The 21,473-nt window shown below is 32.2% G+C and overlaps 3 protein-coding genes and 1 non-coding gene across 5 annotated transcripts; 1 reads left to right on the forward strand and 3 right to left on the reverse strand.

Annotated features, from left to right (window-relative positions):
- The first annotated feature begins 678 nt into the window (after nt 1-678).
- LOC114191767 (mannose-1-phosphate guanylyltransferase 1-like) lies at nt 679-4,808 on the forward strand. Of its 2 annotated transcripts, none has more exons than XM_028081152.1 (5): nt 679-929; nt 2,391-2,725; nt 3,384-3,446; nt 3,545-3,784; nt 3,866-4,808. In XM_028081152.1, exons 2-5 carry the CDS (start codon nt 2,615-2,617, stop codon nt 4,535-4,537), a joined length of 1,086 nt encoding a protein of 361 aa, XP_027936953.1. In that variant the 5' UTR covers nt 679-929; nt 2,391-2,614; the 3' UTR covers nt 4,538-4,808. The 2 variants fall into 2 exon arrangements, with proteins under 2 accessions (XP_027936953.1, XP_027936962.1); XM_028081161.1 differs by having other exon boundaries at nt 719-929; nt 2,363-2,725.
- Nucleotides 4,809-5,690: 882 nt separating this feature from the next.
- Nucleotides 5,691-11,640, reverse strand: LOC114173365 (delta-1-pyrroline-5-carboxylate synthase-like). The gene is made up of 20 exons (XM_028057706.1): nt 11,523-11,640; nt 11,312-11,383; nt 11,101-11,204; nt 10,877-10,979; nt 10,531-10,692; nt 9,764-10,041; nt 9,130-9,280; nt 8,861-9,025; nt 8,700-8,777; nt 8,343-8,432; nt 7,913-7,999; nt 7,708-7,794; nt 7,509-7,605; nt 7,301-7,404; nt 7,135-7,210; nt 6,831-6,981; nt 6,631-6,699; nt 6,351-6,417; nt 6,190-6,260; nt 5,691-5,963 (listed from the first exon to the last, which is right to left on the reverse strand). Exons 1-20 carry the CDS (start codon nt 11,580-11,582, stop codon nt 5,888-5,890), a joined length of 2,148 nt encoding a protein of 715 aa, XP_027913507.1. The 5' UTR covers nt 11,583-11,640; the 3' UTR covers nt 5,691-5,887.
- Nucleotides 11,641-14,823: 3,183 nt separating this feature from the next.
- On the reverse strand, nt 14,824-19,065 carry LOC114175265 (protein YIPF1 homolog). The gene is made up of 6 exons (XM_028060049.1): nt 18,815-19,065; nt 17,662-17,701; nt 17,469-17,552; nt 16,608-16,773; nt 15,586-15,859; nt 14,824-15,423 (listed from the first exon to the last, which is right to left on the reverse strand). Exons 1-6 carry the CDS (start codon nt 18,869-18,871, stop codon nt 15,232-15,234), a joined length of 813 nt encoding a protein of 270 aa, XP_027915850.1. The 5' UTR covers nt 18,872-19,065; the 3' UTR covers nt 14,824-15,231.
- A 92-nt stretch (nt 19,066-19,157) lies between these two features.
- Nucleotides 19,158-19,231, reverse strand: TRNAV-CAC. The gene has a single exon. It is a non-coding gene; the product is annotated as a tRNA-Val (tRNA).
- Between the last annotated feature and the right edge of the window lie 2,242 nt (nt 19,232-21,473).

Genomic DNA, 21,473 nt, shown 5'->3' on the forward strand with positions numbered 1-21,473 from the left:
GTCACTAAATGTGATATATTCCCTGAACTATAAATTATATAGGTATCGACAAATCTATCCTCTGAACAAAGACTTTAAATAACTACATTAATTTGTTCATAGTCGAACACCAAAATGGTTTGGTTTTTGTGTTACTTATAATTGCCATTGCCAAATAAAAGTCGAAAACAATTTGGGATAAAATGGTAACTGGTTTTGCATTTATCTAAACAAGAAAAAGAACGAACAGAGAAAACAAGGTAAACATTCTATTATAGGAAAATGTTAGGATTGACAAATAAACTAACTATTATGGTTAAGAAAGATAAAATATAATTTTTATTTTTCTAAAATTAATGTTTTTCTTTTCTATTCTTTAAAAAATATATTATGTTTTGTTTTATAGGTGTTATCCAACCATTCATGAAAAAAAAAAGGTGTATTTTAGAAAGACAGGAAATTAATATAAAGAAACATATCTTAAATTTAAAAGATATTAAAAAAAGTTAAATGCATGATAATGACTTCTTAATTTCCTAGTATCTTTCTATATATTGATTAATGTCATCAATCATAATACTATAATTGTGAATAGAATAATAAAGAGTTAAGGAAGAAAATCAAATGCGGAAAACTACGGAAGCCGAAGCCACCGACGCTTTTCCCAAACAAGGCCTAAGGTTCCTTAAGAGACTGAAAAGGAAGTCCAATTAATTATTAATCAATTAATTAATTGTAATAAGGAGAAAAGAAACAGAAAAAGCGTGCGTGGTTATAGCAGTGTAAGGTTGGCGCGTATATAAGTGAGGACGATGACGAGCGGTGACCAACGCCATTGTAACAGCTCACGTAGGGGTTGTTCTTCGAGACCCACTCTGACTCGCCGGGTTGACTCGTTCGAGTTTGAGGGTTTCTGATTCGCCCCCAGACGGATCTCAATTTTCCCTCAGGTCAATTCTGTTCTCTTCGTCTTTTGTTTTTTATTTTATTTATATATTTATTACTGTTTGCTTTCTGCATGAATGGTGGTGAGGTCAATGTTTTATCTGGCAATAATCTGCATTTGTTCTGATTCCGAATTGATGGTTTTTTTTTTTTTTTTTTTAAATTCGTGTTTACTCTGTTTTGTTCTTTAATCACGCGGTGTTTGTGTGGTTGCATTGTACTTTAGTCTCATCATGTGTTGAAATTGATGAAAACAATTGTGTAGTATCAGATCTGGTGCTGTTGTTAAGTATTCGGCAATTGGAATTCTCTTTTCATGGTGCCTTTCCTGCTTTGCTTCAACTACTGAAATTTCTGATACCTTGCATGACATAGGAGTAAATTGTATATGCAATGCATAATCGGGCTAGTCTCATTTGGCTTGGGTTCAATAGATCTAGAACATTCACATGGTGCATGCTTATTTGTAGAAGCTAGCTTCTACAAGATAAAGACCAACAAAAAAGATTCAGCTAGATAAATAACTTCCTTGTATTTTCTCCAAAACATGTTCTTTTTGAGAAATTTATTCCTGAAAATAATATAAAGAAGGGAGCCTTATCTCGTCAGTAATGTCAGTAAACTCAAATCTCTAATGCTATCTATTGCATTTCAGCATTTCAGCTGACTCAATCTCTTGTTTGATTTGTAAATATTGAGAGTGTGTAGGACAAAGAGAAAGTGTGAAAGGAACTAATTTTGACAACACAAGTCAAGTTTGATTCTCCTTAAATCCAATATCAATCATTTATATATAGTGAAGATTAACTCCTCGCATGAAAGTAGTCTCAATATTATACACACCATTTTATGCATTTGTTTTCTCTAGCTCAATTCTTAACAGATCAAGCAATGTAGCAAAAGGTAATTGTTGAGAATTAATAATATATCATTGTTTTACATGTATCTTTCTTCAGTAACCAAACTTGTGTTCCTGTCTGTGGCATATTTGTCTATCTCGTGTGGAATTAGTGCAATGCACTTTACATTGAGGGCTTCCTAAGTGGAGATATTTTTATCATTGAAAGTTATGCAGAAAATCTTCCTATGAAATACGGATACAGTCTCACCCTGAAATTATCAGCAAAATGCAAATGTTTGCCGTGTACTGCAATTCTGAGAGATAGCACAGTTTATAGATAAACCTTGTCTAGATTGAACCTTATTTTTTTCCTTCATTGAAAGCTAGTAACATTGTATAGCTGGGTTTCATTTCATATCGGGCTAAACCTTATGCTTCATTTTACTTTCCTTTCTATATCTATGATGTAATGACACACATAATTTGATATTGTTTTTGCTTCTTTTGGAATTTGGACGAGTGTAAAGTTTTCAGGGTTTTATGTTTAAGCTTTTTCTGACAAGCTGTTCTTTCTTTCATTTTTTTTTGTCATTTCAGTTACCATCTTTTGCTGCATTTGTCTCAGGTTCCTTTGATCACCTGTCACCTCAAGCACAAATTCTTTGCCAGCTGTTTAAATTTTACAAGCGTCCGTGAAGAGTTCCATGCAAATTCCTTCCTGGCACGAAGATTTATAATAGAGCAGAGTGAAAATTGTTTTACACATCTGGGTTTGTGTTCTCAGTTATTCACTTTTGATCTGCTTCTAAATTTATAATTTGCTGGAAAAACAAAGGACATCATATCACAATGAAGGCACTGATTTTGGTTGGAGGTTTTGGAACGAGGTTGAGGCCATTGACACTCAGTGTTCCCAAGCCTCTTGTTGATTTTGCTAACAAGCCCATGATTCTGCATCAGGTAAAGCATTTTGAAGTCTTTTTCTTGAACAAGTATGGACCCTTCATGAGTAAATTAGGGATAGGCCTTGTCATTTGATCTATTGACTCTTACACTAAAGAATTGTTCATACCATATTATTTTATCCAACAACTCACTATGAATCTAGCTGAATTCTGTCAATACTATGTTTTTTTCTGAGTTCTGTAGTACTCGTTCGATAAGAGAACAAACCCGTTTGTCATTCAAATCTGAATCTTACTATTAAAACTAGAAAAAATAATTGATTTTTTATTTATCAATTTAGTGTATCAACGTACATAGACTAAAATTTAAAAGTTTTGATTGTTCTCAGTAGCTGTTCCCCACATCAATAATCTGTTTTTTGGTACATAGTGTGGCTGTTTACACTTTTTGTTGATTATATCTTCATCCACCTTTACTCAAGAAGTGAATAAAGTTGTTTTTGCCTTCTTGCTAGTGTAGGTATTTTGAATTTCATTAATCTTTATTGTCTTGTCTCCTTGTGTTTGTTCTCCTTACCATCTTATTACTGTGTATGCCCTGGTGCATACCTGACTACGGGTGTGTATGTGTGTCTACCCTTTTCATATATATCTCGTAATATACTTAGTATACTACCCTACTAATTTATCTTCTAATTGTACTTGTTTTGCAGATAGAGGCTCTCAAGGCCATCGGAGTCAATGAAGTGGTACTAGCTATCAATTACCAACCAGAGGTCAGGATTTCATATCTCCTCACCATGCTATGCTGTTTTCTTAATGAGATCAATGTAAATAAAGCTTTAGTTGACGTTGGGAAAACTTCCACTTGCAGGTTATGTTGAATTTCTTGAAGGAATTTGAGGCAAAACTTGGCATCAAAATCACTTGTTCTCAAGAAACTGAACCACTGGGTACTGCAGGTCCCTTGGCTCTTGCGAGGGATAAGCTGGTAGGTGACTCTGGAGAGCCATTTTTTGTTCTCAACAGTGATGTTATCAGTGAGTATCCACTTAAAGATATGATTGCATTCCACAAAGCCCATGGAGGAGAGGCTTCCATAATGGTGACAAAGGTAACTGAGTTGGGACGATTTATATATAGTGCAGATTATATACATGAGATACAGATTTGAGCTTTCAGATTTTATTTTTAGGTTGATGAGCCGTCAAAATACGGTGTGGTTGTAATGAACGAGACTACTGGACAGGTTGAGAAATTTGTAGAGAAACCAAAGTTGTTTGTTGGAAACAAAATCAATGCTGGAATATACCTATTGAACCCCTCAGTTTTGGATCGAATTCAACTGAGACCCACTTCTATCGAGAAAGAGGTGTTTCCAAACATCGCAGCAGCGAAAAAGCTATATGCAATGGTCCTGCCAGGGTTTTGGATGGACATTGGACAACCAAGGGACTATATTTCTGGCCTGACACTTTACCTGGACTCGCTGAGGAAAAACTCTCCTTCTAAACTGGCCAGTGGTCCACATATTGTGGGAAATGTCATTGTGCACGAAACTGCTGATATTGGTGAGGGATGTCTCATTGGACCTGATGTTGCAATCGGTCCTGGCTGTGTCGTTGAGTCAGGTGTCAGGCTTTCACGCTGCACAGTTATGCGAGGAGTTCGGATTAAAAAACACTCTTGCATATCTAGCAGCATCATTGGATGGCATTCCACCGTAGGGCAATGGGCCCGTGTGGAGAATATGACTATCCTTGGAGAAGACGTCCATGTTTGTGATGAAGTTTACAGCAATGGTGGTGTAGTTTTACCTCACAAGGAGATCAAGTCAAACATCCTGAAGCCAGAGATAGTCATGTAAGCTTGCTGTCTTAAATTCATAGCATGTGATTAGGAAGTTTTAAGTTCTTGTTTCCGAAAATGTGTTTTTATTCGTTTTATTTGTTTTTCTTTATCCGCATCCCAATCCATTTTTCTCTTTGCTACATATTGTACAAGTCAGTTTCGTGTTTAGAATGAGTGATGCCATAATTTACAATGTTGTAAGGTGTGTCTTTGTAAAGGTATAAAGTTGGTCGACTGTTCCTAGTTTATGGAATCTGAGGTGTTACACTTTTATCTTTCGTTTCCAAGATTTCCTTTTAATTATTTGAGATAAAGTTGGGTCTATGTCATGAAACGGAAAGACTAGTATACTTTTTCGTAGTCCTAGGTACATTAACACATTACGGGCGCCACTTTGTACATATGTTCGTATATATATTACGAAAATGATTTTTTAACAAAGTTACTTTTTACAAAACGTTAAAGTAGCAGCACTCATATATTTCAAATAATTGAAAAGTGAAGAAAAAAGTTTGGTGAATAGTTTGCCAACAAACTTTTTGTCAAAATATCAAAATCCTATTTATAAAGAAGTCGGACAATAAAAAATTTACAAAAAATATATCATACATATAAATTTATTTTATTTTATGCAAAATTTTAGTTAATTTTTTAATTCTTTTAGATGTGTCAGTGAAGAAGTATTTTTTTTGGTACAGCAATGAATTAAAAGACAAATACCAAAAGCCTAAATATCCGTAAAGGGTATTTCATAGATTTTCTTTGCAGAGATTTGCTTCGAAAGATGGTATTGAATATTTACTGAAAGAAATATTACAATACGCCTACTTAGCCAAAATAATTTCACGTCTTTTTGCATTCTCTGTACTCATAATTGAAATTGTATTGTGATATTTAACATTAATATTGTAGATTTATGAATAAAGAGGTATGACGGTTCACCATTGAAAATTTATATATTATAAAATGATTGTGCACATTAGCGATTTTAAGTAGATTATGAAAAGTGGCATTATTTTCATCACTCAGTTTAATTTATTGAAGACCAAGTTGGTTGCATTGTTATTCCCATGTAAGTAACAAGAGGGGAAAACAATCTAAAACTCAGAAAAATGCTTGATTTTAATTTACTTGATAAGAACTCTCAACATAAAAAAGAGCTTAGTTTGATGGAAAAAAAAAAAAAAAAAAACTCTCTTGTATAACATCATGAACAGAAAAATCAAAATCAGCAACAGATAACGTAAACACCTTTCCCCTCTAATTAATTGTACAATTTTACTCCACATAGAGAAAACAAAGCACATCCTAGTGATCTTCCTTTTCTCCCCTCCCTCCATGAACTTTTATCTATAAAAATCAAGAATCAAATAGCAAGGTCTTTGTGGGTGTAGCTAATTGCTTTGTCACCATCCACTATCTGTCCACTTCCTTTGAGAATCCTGAACATAAGCAAATGAATGGTTGTAGTATCAGGTATTACCCTTATAAGCCTATTGGTATGTTACTTATTTGTATGTGGCAAATCTAAATCTAATCACATAAATCTTTTCCACCTGGAGTTGTTCAATTCAAATTGAACATGTCAACTAAATGAGATGGCTAGTTATACACAAAAAGGTTTGTATTGTTTCAATTATAATGAGTTAATGACCATCAAGCTCATACCATCTGGTTGTTAACAATCCATCAACTCCTACTGGACCCCGAGCATGAATCCTGCTAGTGCTTATTCCAACCTATAAAAATCCATTACATGAGTTAGGAACTAAATCAACAACCTTGGCATTAGATATTGATTTTGAAGAGAATATTTAGAATAACAAAACCTCTGCTCCTAGACCAAATCGTGCTCCATCACTGAATCTTGTACTAGCATTGTGAAAAACAGCAGCACTGCCAATATAGCAAACATGATTTACAAACTGCCATTGAAAATATGCTGAAGACTCAAGAGTTTAATTGCTTACAAGAACAGGGATTCTTGTGTTTATTAATATATAATTTAGTCATAAAAGGAAATTAAATTACACAAGATAATGAAATGCTGTATAGTAGAAAATGCGATGAGTAACTCATAAAAAGACATTATTATATTTTAAAAATTGCCTGTCAACTTGGCGTAGAAACACATCGGCTACTTCATGATCTTCTGTAACAATGGAATCAGTGTGTGCACTGCAATGAAAGAGAAATGTGATAAATTTCAATCCAAGTCCATAGAGATCTAATTTGAAATGAGGCAGAGAGAGATGGATGAAAGGGAAATATGCTTCCAACACATTATCTACAAATAAAGAGAACCGTGCCTTCCATAAAGATTTATATGATCAATAGCTGCATAAACATCATCCACGATTTCAACTGTGCATGTCAACGAATTGTACTCATGATGTAACGTACGAGCCAGAGGAATATTTAACAAAGGACTTGCCTTCGGTCCTCCAAACAATGTAACACCTACATAAATTTTAAACCATTTCAGCATTCCAGAAACCTTACAAGCTACTTTTTACAGTCCATTTAACTTCAAGAAACTGTTCTTCAATTTTGGAAAAGACATCATAGTCAGACATTCACCAATCTGATAGAAATGTTAGCCATAAATCATACCTTCTGTCCGTAGGTCGACAATAATATTATTTAGCCAACCTTTCGCTACCAAGTCCTTGTGAACAAGTAGTGTTTCCTAAAAATTTAAATTTGAACAGTGAGTAGAAAAAGTAACTGGAAAACAAGGCTTGTGCTTTCATCGATTACATAGAATAATAGAAATTACCATGGCATTGCAGCCTGCTGGATAATCTATTTTTGCATCCAGTACAATCCTCTTTGCCATCTCCAAATCAGCAGATTTATCAACATAGACATGACAAATTCCATCTGTTTGGCAAAAATGTGGTTTTATTACAGTAAATTCATTTGACAAAAGGATTTATCATATTATTTCAAGCACTTTGCTTGCATGTTGAGCAGAAGGGTCTTACCAGCATGACCCAGAACAGGAATTTTAGTGGAGCTCTTGATCTGAGAGACAAGTTGGTTGCTGCCTCTTGGAATCACCAGATCAATTACATCATCCAACTGAAAGAAAAGCAGAATGGGGACTCTAGCTTTTGTTTAAGGAACCAATTATCAAAGCGAGCAAGTTTATAAATCAGAAATTAACATCTACTTTGTGCTTACCTTAAGTAACTCTGGAATTTCTGCTCTTGATGTCACAAGTCCAATAAGTTTTGCGCCGACAGAATCTGGAATGGCTTCAGTAATGACCTGAAGTTCCAGCAATGAAAAAATTACACAGAAAATATTTATTAATGAGACTGAAAAAATCAAATATATAAGTTAAAAGAAAACGGTTCAGAAATTGTCATTTATTTTGAAACTAAACTTTGTGCAAAATTGCATTTGATCTCTTAGCCTCCTTGCCTCCTTTCAAGAGAAGCCCATTCCCACTTCGGATTGCCAAAGAAGCTATCTGTTAAGATTACATGAGGCTACTGGCTTAGAATGCAGATAAACAATATAAAATCAAAAGATAGTCAAATTAGGCTTTTCGTTTCTTGAACTGCAATTTAGACATTTTTTAATCCAAAAGAAATTCCATCCTTTCATGTGATACGAAAAGAAAAATTCATATTATTTTAACGGTCTGATCACAGCTTAGTAGGTAATATAAGCTGTCCAAGCATGTCATGTACAGACAGAAAATTGAAAAAGAAATGTAAATAAAGGCAGGGAAAGGTAAAATTTAGGAATTGACACAATATTAGCCAGGTATCAACAGAAGGTTCAAAAGAAAATTGAAAATGTTGGTTTACCTGCACTAGTGCATCAGGGCGAGACTCAAAAACAATTAAAAGAACACCTAAAGGTGATGATGTTTTCTCCAAAATCAGCCCTTCTGCGAGCTAGATAAAATGTAAGCCGTCAGAAATATTATAGATCAGTAACTATTATTAACAATCAAGTGTGCATGAAAACTTTTAATCCGTATACTTTATGACTGAACGGAGATTGCATCCACACACAAGAGTTCAGACAGCTTTCTTATACAAATTTGTATATAACATAAATCATTTCATTCTTCTCTACTGGCATAATGTAAAACTACTATGATCCATACATAAATTAATATATATATATATATATTATAGTTATGACAAACTTTTTGTTACCTCAGTTCGTTTTAGCACTCGACCAATGGGATCTTCCATGTTTGCAATAATTCGAATGTTGTTTGCAAGGGTTGCAAGCTGTGAGTCATAGTCATTTATCATCACAAATTTTATAGTCTGTTAAAATTGAAATAGTATCAACTATACGTTAACTGCCTTGCCTTCTCCTTCTTTAAAACCAGCCTAGCCACCAAGGATTTTTCACGTCCTTCTTCTTGTGCAGCAGCAACATCAGCTTCATTTTCAACCCTGATGTCTTCTTGATGTGCTTCCAAAGCATCAGCTATTTTTAGCAAAATTTGTTTCCTCTCTTCTGAAGACATGGCCTGTAATGTAACATATGGAGATCACAATGCTAAAGTAGGAATGGTATACTGACAGTGACAACTTAGTATCCACAATCCTGTAAGTGCTTAGGTATAAAAGAAACCTGAAGCCTTCTGGAACAGTCCCTAGCTGCAACTGCCATCTCCCGAGCATTAACCTCTTTTATTGGGGCCCATTTATGAGCATCTTTATGGAAGAGGGTTCCAATAAGTTGCCCTTGGAGAACTTTAAGGATATTTTCTGCTGCATAACCACTGAAAAGAGACGTGAATGTAGCAGAAACAAGAAAAAGCCCACGTACACAGATGGGAATCGGATAGAGTTGGTACCATACATAATGGATTTCATAGTGTTCTTGCAATTATATTGTTTGTTTAATAGATCAAAAATTGAAAAGGGTGACAAAATTTAGTGATCTTAGATGACTCTCCCATAGATTTACTGACTAAATATGTGGTCAACATATACTCATCCAATTACAAAAAAGCAGAGAGAACATATGAACAGGTAGCTGTGTACAAAATTAAATCAATGACAGTGTTTGTATTTCCATTTCTCAAAGTTGTCACATGTCATGTCTAAATAAAAAGTTTCTAATTGAAAATGGAGACACTGAAAAATGCTTTAAATAAAATCTAAAGAGGATACACAAATATGCAGTAAATAGAATTGGTATCAAAAATTCAAAAACAAGTTTCAGTTTAAATTATTGTCGGTAGCATGGTATAATAGAGCACCTGGTAATGATAACAGGAATGCCAGCTTCAGCTGCATGAATAGAAGCCTTTACTTTGGCAGTCATACCACCTCTTCCCACTCTAGACTTGTCTCCAAAAGTAATTTCATTTTGATGTTTCTCTTTAATGTATGTGTGAATAAGCTTTGAACGTGGGTCACTTGGAGGACCACTATAAAGACCCTCTACGTCACTCAACAGAATTAGAAGATCAGCTTTTAATTCCAGTGCCAATAGAGCTGATAAACTGTCATTATCCCAAAATATGCCAGAAGAATCCTGCACAAAAATTATTTGGTGACACTTTAGTATTCTCTAATTTATTCTCTTACCTGACCTTTTTTTTTGGAAAAAATCAAACATTAAAACACCCTTTATATAATATAAAGAATAGAAGGGTTTCAACAAATGCTAGGAATACTTCACAGACAGAAAAAGATCATATTCAATGTTAAACAAGCACGAAAGCCTCCTTAAATACGTTGAGTTGGCTGATGGACAAATTACTAAATTAAAATTCACTTAAGAAAACATCTTATACAGATTCAATATTTAAGTTTAACAGATAAAGTTCAGAAAAATCATCTGAAGAAAACAAATATAACTCTCAACTTTACTTCAGGCTAGCATAACCATTTATCATAACATCAAGAAATAAAATAATAATAATGACACCATTTTTTCATAAAGGTACATAGCTTGAACAATCAGCTCCAAGATTAAGAACAGCTGTGATAACAAATCAGACAAGTAGAATAACAAACAAACCTCATATGGAGCTTTCCTAGTACTAACTGCATCATTCTCGTTGAATATGGGAATAACTTTTAATCCTAACAATGATTTCACAGTTTCGCTGAGTTGCTTTCTGAAATCTTTGTCTCGAAAATCATTGTCTGTCACAAGAAGCTGGGCAGATGTCACATCTAGCTGCAGGAGAGGAAGAGAGGAATTTACGCATCAATATCAATGTCAGTTATCCTAAAATAAGATATGAATTGAATATATATATGTCATCAAGGGTAAACAAAACAAAAAATCTAAACAACACATTTGGAATGCAAGTAGGCATAAGACGATAGTTCAGTAATGAACATCAATTAACAACAATTACCTGACTAAACAAAGCATCATAAAGAGCCATAAGGCTGTTCTGTCCAACAGCAGCACAAGCCTTGCCATCAAGTTCAATTTGCGGCTTCTGAAGGTCCGCGAAGCTGTAAAATGTGTCCCACGAAAGACCAAAGTAAATTACAATTTCATCAACTTTCAAGGATACACCATACATGTGCACCCTCTGATAGCAAATAAACAGAACAAATGTTAGAACTTTATTACCTGCTGTTAATTAATTTTCTGTATCTAAGCCTTTGGCGACCAAGGCCAACAGCTCCTGATGACACCAAAATAATCTCATAACCAAGAGAGTTCAGCTCCTTAATCTGCAATGTATTCTCAAAAGGGTCACACATGCCAAACTCAAAATCCAATCTTTATTCCTTGAACAAACAAAAAACTTAACACAAAATATACATATATTCAAAGCAACCTGCTCACAGAGTGCCCCTAATTTTCCAACCGCTAACCTTCCATCTTGGCGAGTAACCACAGCAGTTCCAACCTTCAAAACCATACAAAACAACCTTAGCCATTTTCATCATCCTATGGTCCAAGCAATGCACACAGAACAAACCATTTGATGCACAACACACAAATGAAACAACAAAAGGATAATATAGTTTTTGGAGAGAAAAGAGAACCTTGATGATGATGCGCTTAACATCTTTGAGAAAATGTCTACAAGGATCTGCGTTCTCCATATTCTGACCAGCAAACTATAGTTCTTGTTCAGTGCGGTTGGCGGAGAAGAAAGAGAGTCTGCCCGTGAACAGTATTTAATCTTAAAGTCACGTGTTGATAAAAAGGTTAAAACTTTACACTGCCCTGTCACCACAGATATTCATATTTTCTTTTATTTCTTTTAAATTACATCCTAGATGGTTGGATAAATCATTCCTCAATCGTTGGTCTACATTTATATTTAAAGTTGTCTAAATTTTCTTTTTCTATTATTTTCCCATAAAAAATTACAAGTTTTACCCATTAGAACTTTAAACAGGAGATCAAAAATTTTAAGCAGTTTTAAAAACGAAGCAAGAATTTTTTGACAGAGGAAGTAAAATAAAGAAACAAAAAGAATCTTGACTTTTGAAAGTTTTTTTTTTTTAACTTTATTGTTTCTGTTATAAACATATCTGATTTGTCGTTGTTAAGACATCAATGTTTCTTTCACACGTTTTTAAACTATGAACAGCAAACAACTTCCAAACACAACATAAGCAATCTGAAAGTTTTGGTTGAAAAGAATGTGTACATTTAACAAGAAATTATGAGAGTACAACTTTTCAATAAAAATTAATAAAATATTTATTATTACCTCTAAAAACCGAAGAATAAAACCAAAACCGAAGTAGTATAATTAATGTTCCCAATGCCTCACATTAAGGGCATCTTCATCTTATTGCTATTTATATAATTTTTTTGTAAGGAAAATGTTGAAATTTGCAGAAAATTGGAAGTTACTGTAAATCATCTTAAATTAAAGTCCACGCGGTTGGATGTTCTTGAGCCAACTGTCATATATGTTGCTATTAACATTTTTTATTTTAAATTCCTAAGCACACTCAATATAAAAAGTTGAATGCTAACAATTAATTAAAATCCGTGATAATATATTATGAAGTTACTTATTACATTAAATAGTATATAAACTACTTACCTTAATATATTTGTTTTCCGATTAAAACTAAAGATGCAATGTCAACTCTTTTAATTTTCTGTGTAAAAACTAAAGAAAAAGTACTAGTTGACATTTCGTGACCCAATACAATTCAACAATTTTTAAAGAAGTGTTCATAAATTTTAAACCAAATATTCTCTTCGACCTCTCATCAATTTTGAAATTTTTAGTTTAAAAGTAGGATTAGAAGTTAGTGTTGTTAGTAATTAAAAAAGATATAGTTGTTTTATATTATTTATTCATATACAGTATATAAAGTTTATATAATATACTTGTGATAGAAAAAAAAATCATCTACACTACCTTACAACAGATAGATAAAGAACTTTAATAACTTTAGATAAAAGTTGAATATATTAAAATTACACATTACTCTGGCTTCAAAATTTTTGTAAGAGATCCATTTCTTTTATTTTATAATAAAATTAACATTGTCAGAGGTAGATTTTTTCCTCTTAACAAAACAAGTTCATTGAATGTGTAACGATATTTAAATATAAAAAAAAAGCGAAGACAATCGTTTTTTAAAATTTAAAATAAAATATACAGTTTTAAAATTAAGGAATATATATATTAAAATGGAAAAGAAAAATAATCTCATAAGAGGATCTCATGTTTCTGTCAAAAAGTACAGCCAAAATAGACTACTCTTTATTGTGGTCTTCAACATCGCATGCACGTCCATTGTCCAATGCAAAAATGTGAAAATTTCGAATAATTTTATTTTAATGTATTTTAATTCAACTTTTTGTTTACAGCTTTAATAGAAATTTATTCTATTATCATGTTTTTACATAAATAATACATGGATTATAATTAAATATAGGTTAATATTGTTAATCTAGTAAAGTTTGGAGATAACTCACAATTAAAATCAAACAAAAGAGTTCGTGGTTATAAGGATAGTATTTATAAATGAAAATAATATTTAAATTTCTTTAATCGTTTTCTCTTTCTGTTAAGGATAGTATTTATAAATGAAAAGAATATTTAAATTTCTTAAATCGTTTTCTCTTCTACAAATATACATCTTAAACTTTAATTTTATTTCAATGATTCAAAAACTTTATCCCATTTGCAGATACACCTCTTAAACTTTTTATTTATTTTAACTAGTACTTAAATTTGACTTTTTCAAATGGAAAAAAAAAATCTTCAAGTAAACTAGTTGGGAGAATATTGGACCCACGACGACATCGTTTGGTTGAAGTAGATTTAAGATCCGTGTTCTGTGTTGTGGTTGGTCCCAGCTCCCAATTCCTAATCCACTTACATTCTTTAATTGGTATTTTAATACACCACAATTATTAATCTACCACATTAATAATCATTATTAATGTACCATTTCCGCAGCACCTACGACTAGGATACCAACCAATTGGACCAACATGGGAAGTAAATACCAATTCATTATTTTTTATTTTTTTTATACTCACTCGTATATTTATGTATATCAATGGATATTTTAAACAAAAATGAAAATTTAAACATAAACTCAAATAAATTATATTCTTAAAAAAAATTCAAATAAAGTTACATCCTAAAATATAAACTGGTTTTTTCTATTGTTATGTATTTAGGAAAACCAATTGTACGATAGATATGTTGCAGAACTTAAGGTTCCAGATTTTATTCTCTTTGGATCAGAAAAGTGACTATCCTTATCTTTGAAATCCACTTGACGAGGGACGAGTTGGGTCACTTCTATGTTTTATTTGAGTACAGTTGAAGAATTGTTTCCGAAATAGTTTTTAAGGAAATAAAAAAAATAAAAGGTAACCTATATTAAAGGTAATTTACAAAAGTTCTCAAATATAACTTATCTACATTATAATTTTAACTTGAATGAATTTATATTAATCAATAAGAAACTTTATTTCATATTATTTTATTTATATTCCACATAGAAAACTTCCCGGCGAAAATTGTGAAAAGAGAATCTATCACAGAAATAAATAAAATGATTAAGATTTAAAAAATTTAAAGAAACTAGTATCTCTAAAAAAATAACTTTAATTTCATGAAATCGAAATAAAAATACAGAAATAAAAGAGTTAAATAAATATTTAATCTCTGGACTTTACGCAAAATTTATTTTCGCAGTACATGATTAACATAAATGTCACGTATTAATTTGTTAAATTTACAAAAATATAACTAAGAACCAAGTTCCCCAGCTAGATTCTTTTCAGCTGGAGTCTCATTTTCACATCCTATTCATATAAAACAATCTGACAACTGAACCTAAAGTGCTTATAAAATTATACAAGCTGCAGATCATATTGAATTGCTTTTTAGTCATAACATCACGAATCTGTACATCCTCGATTCTAATTACGATATGTAACAGTAAGACACATCATTTTCAGTTTCACTAAAGTGTTGAAATGAGATTTGGTAATTACAAAATAAAAAATAAAAAAATGAAAGGAGCTCAAATCCGATAATTACAAAAAACATGAAAGGAGCTCAGATGTTGAGGGCAACCAAATCACAACCTTGTAACTCTACTCGCAATCATCAATAAACCAAAATTACAAAAACCATATCTGTAGCAGATAATTCTACCCAATGTTTTAAACACAGTTAGCCAGTAGTGTGGGTCGGTGTAGAGTGGGTAACAATGACAGTGATTTTGGTTTTATTCTTCATTACTGCAATGCTTAAAGTTATCCAAAGAAACGAACCTTGATGAAGACAGCCAAAGCTATTTGCAAGAAAAATGCAGCAACTACAGCCACTGAAACATCATTTCCTTCTATAAAAGACCTTAGGTTCAAGGCAACAAAGCTAGCTGAAGCAACGCCTGTAAGGATTATTATAATCCAACGAAGAATTCCAACTGGAACAAGCAATAAAAACTGAAAAAAATCACGAGAAGTGTTAGATATGTTGGAGACTGTGTTGCTAGTATTCCTCATCTCATGTTCTATGAATTGTTGCGAAATGAAACTACACAATATTGTAATGAGCATACTAACATTGATAAAATAATATACCATACTTGGAAAATCAAAACTTACAGAGGACATAATAAAAATGGTGAGCGAATACCCCCACATGCACCAGAACCGAATAAGGTTAGCATTTGAACCCATATACTGAAGGAAAAAGTAGTATGCCAACGGGACCACTATAACATAACCATAGATAGACCATGCAGCTGTATTTACGAAGCTGACATCAAAGCTCCAAGAAGTAGTGTTGTCCACATGTTTCTGTGTAAGGTATGTGGCAATATTTCCAAGTAAGGCAAGTACAAAAACCAATGTTGTTGAGATCCATATAAGCCCGTATCTGTAATAAAGTAAAAGTAATTATTAGAAAATCAATACAAACCATCGTATAGGCTTAATTAATAATTTTAAACCAAAAAGGAAAAAAAAGGGCATGCAAATATTGCCTAGCTCCATCATATCTGCCTTCATGTTCTCCCAACATATTTGAAGAACCAAAATTTCATTAATTTTTTCCCCAAAATTGCAGGATCAATATATATATATATATATATATATATATATATATATATATATATATATATATATATATATATATATATATATATATATAATATTGAATAGAAGAATTATTTCAATATCTGCTTCCATTAAGAGGGGGAAAATTTGCAAGAAGCAAGCAATATTAGACAGTTATGCACTTCAACTTTTGAGCTAGGATGCTGAAAAATTATCCGGTAAAAGTCCTGATGTCATCACTTGACACATTCCATGCACCCTAAGCGTACATAAAAAAACAAGTTATGCATCATCTATTTCGCTCACACTGCTTTAATTTTCTGAAATTCTGGTTAAGAAGTGAACAATTTAAATGGGTGAACAGGAAAAATGCACCAAAATGGAGACAAAAAAAGGTGGCAGAAGCAAAAATTCCATTTTTTTCTCCTACAAATTTTACTGAGACAGTTCAGTTGTCCACTATAGGTTTTCACTTTTTCTCCAAGAGTCACAAATCCACATTTAATACAATGGGTTCTCTATTTTGATTATTGAAAATAAAGAAAAATGGGATTAAAAGAATAACTCACAAATCAGGATTGGCATCTATCTTGCTAAAAAAATCTCCGCTAACTGGATTCAAGGAACTCATCAATCTGTTTACAACGATATCCGTGTCAACATTGAAATACTGCGTGTAGGATGAAACACTAAAGATTCCCAGCCAGTAGCTTGTTGGTTGTTGCCCAAATGCTCCTACGAAGACGAACAATTAAGAGATCAATGAATGACATTAGTATACCATCAATTCACCATAAAATTTAAAATGAAACAAAAGCAATTTTTCCTGCATTAGATTGTTGAATTTAGAGGGTGAGATTGAGAGCAAGAGAGAAAAGAACCATTTAGAGATGATTTAGAGAATAGGAAAGTTTTAGAATTCTTGTCCAATTTAGTGTATAAGTTATACATATCATCCATATAGAGAGAGAGACTCTGGGGTATATTTGCTAGAATTACAGTAAGTAATGCGACCTCCTAGACACTGTTGCCCATGAAATTGTTTTTACCATGTGATAGTATGGTAGCATGATATAGCAACGACACTTTTAACACAGACTACAAAATCAAATATCAGCCAGCACAATGAATCATCCCTCGGTCAAAACATGCAACTGAAACCAAATGTGTGCTTCAAGAAAACAAAAATCATATTTGGAACAATGATAATATTCAATTATTAGTTAAAATCATAAACAAAATATTATTTGAAAGCTCTAGTTCAATTGGTTCACAGAGCTCATTGTCTGAAATAGCTAAAACTAAACAAACTAAAAAGACTCTCCGCAATAAGTTACAACCCTATCACCAAAGTATTCTGAAGATGTGCCAAATCCAAAATGTGAAGCGTATAAAGTATACATACTTCACCTAAAAGTTTGATGATATACCAGTTGGAGTTCCAGCAGTTTGATATCCCTGTCCTTTGTCAACCCCATTGGTAAGGGGGAATGTTTGCATGCTTGCATAAGGGCCTGCAAGAAATGTCACAGACCACCTATTTAAGCTACTGAAACTTTTAACAACAGAGAGAATATCACACATCTCAACATAGGAAAAAAAGCCAATCCTACAATTTCATACCGTTACGAGCTGTGCGACTCTTTTCATCGGCTATGACAGCCTGAACAGCAATACAGAAGAACAAGAACCATAATCAATATCATAGATTGGCTATTAACTATCAAACAAAAATACTAGTATTATTGCCACATAAGGTTTTGTTGAGTGTCAACGTGTTTCAGTTCGGGCCTTACATCTTCTCTTTTCTTAGCTTCTGTTTAGTTTTTATGGTTTTTTCTATTTTTTAAACGCTTATGATAAAAACCAACTGGTATAGAAATAGGTAGTGAATTATATTCACTGGGACTGGTACTGCAATACCAGATTACATAGAACACCGAAACAGAACAACACCATGAACAAATCCAGTGGAAATCCAAAATAGTAATCCATGGTATCCAGATCTTCGTCAGAGGCCGAATACAGGGCTCTAACTGCTCTCAGAATCGAAGTCTACATTCCTACTGCCATATACTGTAGCAACCAATTTGCTAGACACATTGCCTCGAACCTAAGCTTGAACGTACGAACCATATTGAAATGGACTGCTACGTTATGAGAGAAAAACTCCAAATTAAGCTCTTCCCCCAGCTGCTGATATGTTTACTAAACCTCTTGAACATGGAGCCTTCAAAATTTGCTATTTCCAAGCTCGGATTAATAGATATATACTCAGAGCCTGTGGGGGAAGTTGAGTGTCAACATGTTTCAGTTCGTGTCTTACATCTTCTCTTTTCTTAGCTTCTGTTTAGTTTTTACGGGTTTTTCTGTTTTTCAAAGGCTTGTTCTGATCTTTTTATAAGAGACAGATGTACATTCTTGGAGTCACGTGTCATCGATACAATTCTTCATTTATCAGTCATCTTGTGCATGTTTGTTTCTTTTGCTTACACGTTTTCTGTTTATGCATGTATCTTGATCTGGTTTAATCCTTTACCTTCTTCATTTTTTCGTTAGCACCGTTTACAGTGTGTACATCATGATCCCAGAAACCCAATAGGTGTTAGTTTTAATTAAGTTATTATCAGCATCATTTAAGAATTTCCAGAATACTTGCCTTATAATCTGAACCACAAGTAAACAATAAACAAACAAGCAAGTAATTATAGTTTTGTTCCCAGTTTAGTAAGAAATCAAACAGAGAAAAAAAAAAAAAGAGTGAGCGGAGACTCACGGGAACAGAACCGAGCAAATGGCTGGTGTTGCTTATGGTGTAAGATTCGCACTCCATCGAACGAAAGCTCAAAATTCTGGTCAGAGAGACATTACGAATTGCAATGCTTCCGAGTTAACGGGAAATCCCTAGATTGCAGAACCTTTGATTATGCTACTTACATCACTGGAATGGTTTTGGTCAATTGATTACTTCGCCTAAAGAAAACTAAAATGTTGGGCCCCAAAAATGTCATGAGGCCCAGTAGTGATGAACATATAGAAAAAAACCATCTGAACCCGGGTTTGAACTGAGGACTATGGTGTGTAAGACTAAAGTGCTACTAATGATAATATAAAAAAAATGTCTGAGCCCGGGTTCGAACCGGGGACCTCTAGTGTGTGAGACTAGCGTGATAACCAACTACACCACCCAGACAAGTTTCAATTTTTGATTTTACAGACACATATATTTTAAATTATTTCTTTAAAGTTTCTCTTACTCATGAACACTCTTATGAAAAATCGCAGAACCCAGCGGAGTGGGTAAAACATTTACGACTATTTCAGATAGAATGGCACGCATAATTTTTTAATTTTCCATTTAAATATATTTATTAATAAAAGAAATTCATTTAAACAATGACAGTGTAAAATTTATTTCATTTCAACTATAAATTATTTTATTGCAAGTATTCATGATAACTTTTAATTAGTTTATTATACGTAAATACTAAACTCGTGTAATATGAATTCTTCACTTTTGTTTTTGGCCCCGTACCAAAGTGGGCATGAAATTATCATTGTTAAAACTTTACAAATGCCTTCATGCTATTAAAGTAGTTTTGCATAATTTTTTTTCTACTTTTATTATTATTAACATGAGTATCGACCAAAATATAAAGGTTCAGTTTTATTCTTTTTGGGTAAATGTAGACTCAATTTCTCTAAAAGCCACTAAAATCCTACTTAATAAGTGAAATTGTGATATTCTTATGAAAATGCCTAACTCTTGGAAACTATAGTTGACATTTGACAGGACACAACATGTTAAGATTTACTCTTGCAACAATATTTCTTCTGTACATGTTAATATACTATTCATATCTTACCTAATAATTTTTGGACCACTTCATTTTATCACTTGAAAAACCAGAAGAACAAAAGTATGTTTTGGATTCTATTCTTTTTCTTTTTCAAAATTTTATTTTATCATTTTCAAACTTTATAAATCTAGTTGTCTAACTTTTTTTAAAATATATCATTTTAATATTTTTTGTAACGACTTGTTATCTTCACGAAGTTAATAAAAAACTAGCATTTTCTGTATTAAGATTATGGTACAATAATTTTAATATCTTCACCAAGTTAATTTTAATATTTTTTGTGACAGTAGTTTTGGAAGAAGAAAATAAAAAGGGTTCAATCTAGCATTTTCTGTATTAAGATTATGGTATAATCTAAGAGAAGAGGAATATTCGTACAATAGAGAGAATACAAATCCAAACAAGGGAAAAAAATGATAGATTAACCTTTATTCATGTCTCTTCACCAAAGTTGAAAGAGCAATGAAAAAATTCAGAAAATTTTACTGATATATACCAATGTAATTGGATATACAAGGATGACATTATTATTGATAATCCTTGGTCAACAGCTTTTGAAGCAAGTGTAACAACACTCATAATGGATCCAAATATTGGAATACTAAATTTAACATAAATAAACTATATATATATATATATATATATAATATAGTAATCATCCGTATATGGTTCGAATTTTCAATTGTCATCAGATACCTCATGCAAAAGAAAAAAAGATAGAATTACATAGATTATCGTGTATTGAGCATGTCTATTCATTTAATTATGCTAACGAAATAAAGTTGCAAACTAATTTTATGAATTTTTGTTGTAAAAAATAAGTTATAGGTAAACTAAATGAGTTAAATCAAACTTTTTAACAAATTGAAGTTAATTTTCAGCTAGACTCATTTATTAAATGAGTATAATAAATAAATATATTTTTTCATAAATTAAATTAAGAATTGGTCAAATATTTGTACTTGTATAGGAGAGAGTGTGAACTTCACTCATTAAAATATAATTATAAAGCTAAAAAACGTTTAATCCGTAAACTATCTTTAAGTTTGAATCCTTATTAAGAGTTCAGTGCCTTCATAAAAACTAATAATGTATTTTAAAACAAAATCATGTTTAAATTTGAAAATAACATTGTTTAACTTCCTACATCTTCCTAAGCTACTTTTGTTAATTTTTTAAATGTCGGTTAAGGTTGTGACATTAATTATTCTGAAAAATAAATCTGCTTTATTAAAGTTATTATCTGTTTTTTCATTGATTTTTTATGCTATTTTTTCTTTTTACTTTTTTCTTTTTTACTTTTAAATATATAATTAAAAAATGTTAATGAATACTGCATTGAACTTTAAATTTATAAATAATAACTTTGGTTGCGAGCACGTGATGATTTAACCTTGCTTTCAAGGTTCAAACTCTGAACCTCACGTCAGGCATATTATAAAATGAAAATATTTTTTTCACAGTAATCACTTACCAGTACATAAAGCTTAAAGCTTCAATGTCTCTGTAGTTATGTTTCAGAAAGTTTATATTCATCTAATTTAATAAGCTCAAACACACTTAAAGACAACATAA

The sequence above is a fragment of the Vigna unguiculata genome, chromosome 1, assembly GCF_004118075.2.
Source record: "Vigna unguiculata cultivar IT97K-499-35 chromosome 1, ASM411807v1, whole genome shotgun sequence".
NCBI lineage: Eukaryota > Viridiplantae > Streptophyta > Magnoliopsida > Fabales > Fabaceae > Vigna > Vigna unguiculata.

Excerpts from the sequence above, each read along its gene's own strand:
- LOC114191767 (XM_028081152.1), top strand. The coding sequence starts at position 2,615 with ATGAAGGCACTGATTTTGGTTGGAGGTTTTGGAACGAGGTTGAGGCCA. Across the intron at positions 2,726-3,383 it reads AGCCCATGATTCTGCATCAG|ATAGAGGCTCTCAAGGCCAT; the intron begins GTAAAGCATTTT and ends CTTGTTTTGCAG. Across the intron at positions 3,785-3,865 it reads CTTCCATAATGGTGACAAAG|GTTGATGAGCCGTCAAAATA; the intron begins GTAACTGAGTTG and ends TTTTATTTTTAG.
- LOC114173365 (XM_028057706.1), bottom strand. The coding sequence starts at position 11,582 with ATGGAGAACGCAGATCCTTGTAGACATTTTCTCAAAGATGTTAAGCGC. Across the intron at positions 7,795-7,912 it reads CAAATGCAATTTTGCACAAA|GTCATTACTGAAGCCATTCC; the intron begins GTTTAGTTTCAA and ends CTGGAACTTCAG. Across the intron at positions 6,261-6,350 it reads GATTTGGTCTAGGAGCAGAG|GTTGGAATAAGCACTAGCAG; the intron begins GTTTTGTTATTC and ends GGATTTTTATAG.
- LOC114175265 (XM_028060049.1), bottom strand. The coding sequence starts at position 18,871 with ATGGAGTGCGAATCTTACACCATAAGCAACACCAGCCATTTGCTCGGT. Across the intron at positions 17,702-18,814 it reads ATTTGCTCGGTTCTGTTCCC|GCTGTCATAGCCGATGAAAA; the intron begins GTGAGTCTCCGC and ends ATTGCTGTTCAG. Across the intron at positions 15,424-15,585 it reads CCATTTTTATTATGTCCTCT|TTTTTATTGCTTGTTCCAGT; the intron begins GTAAGTTTTGAT and ends GATTTTTTTCAG.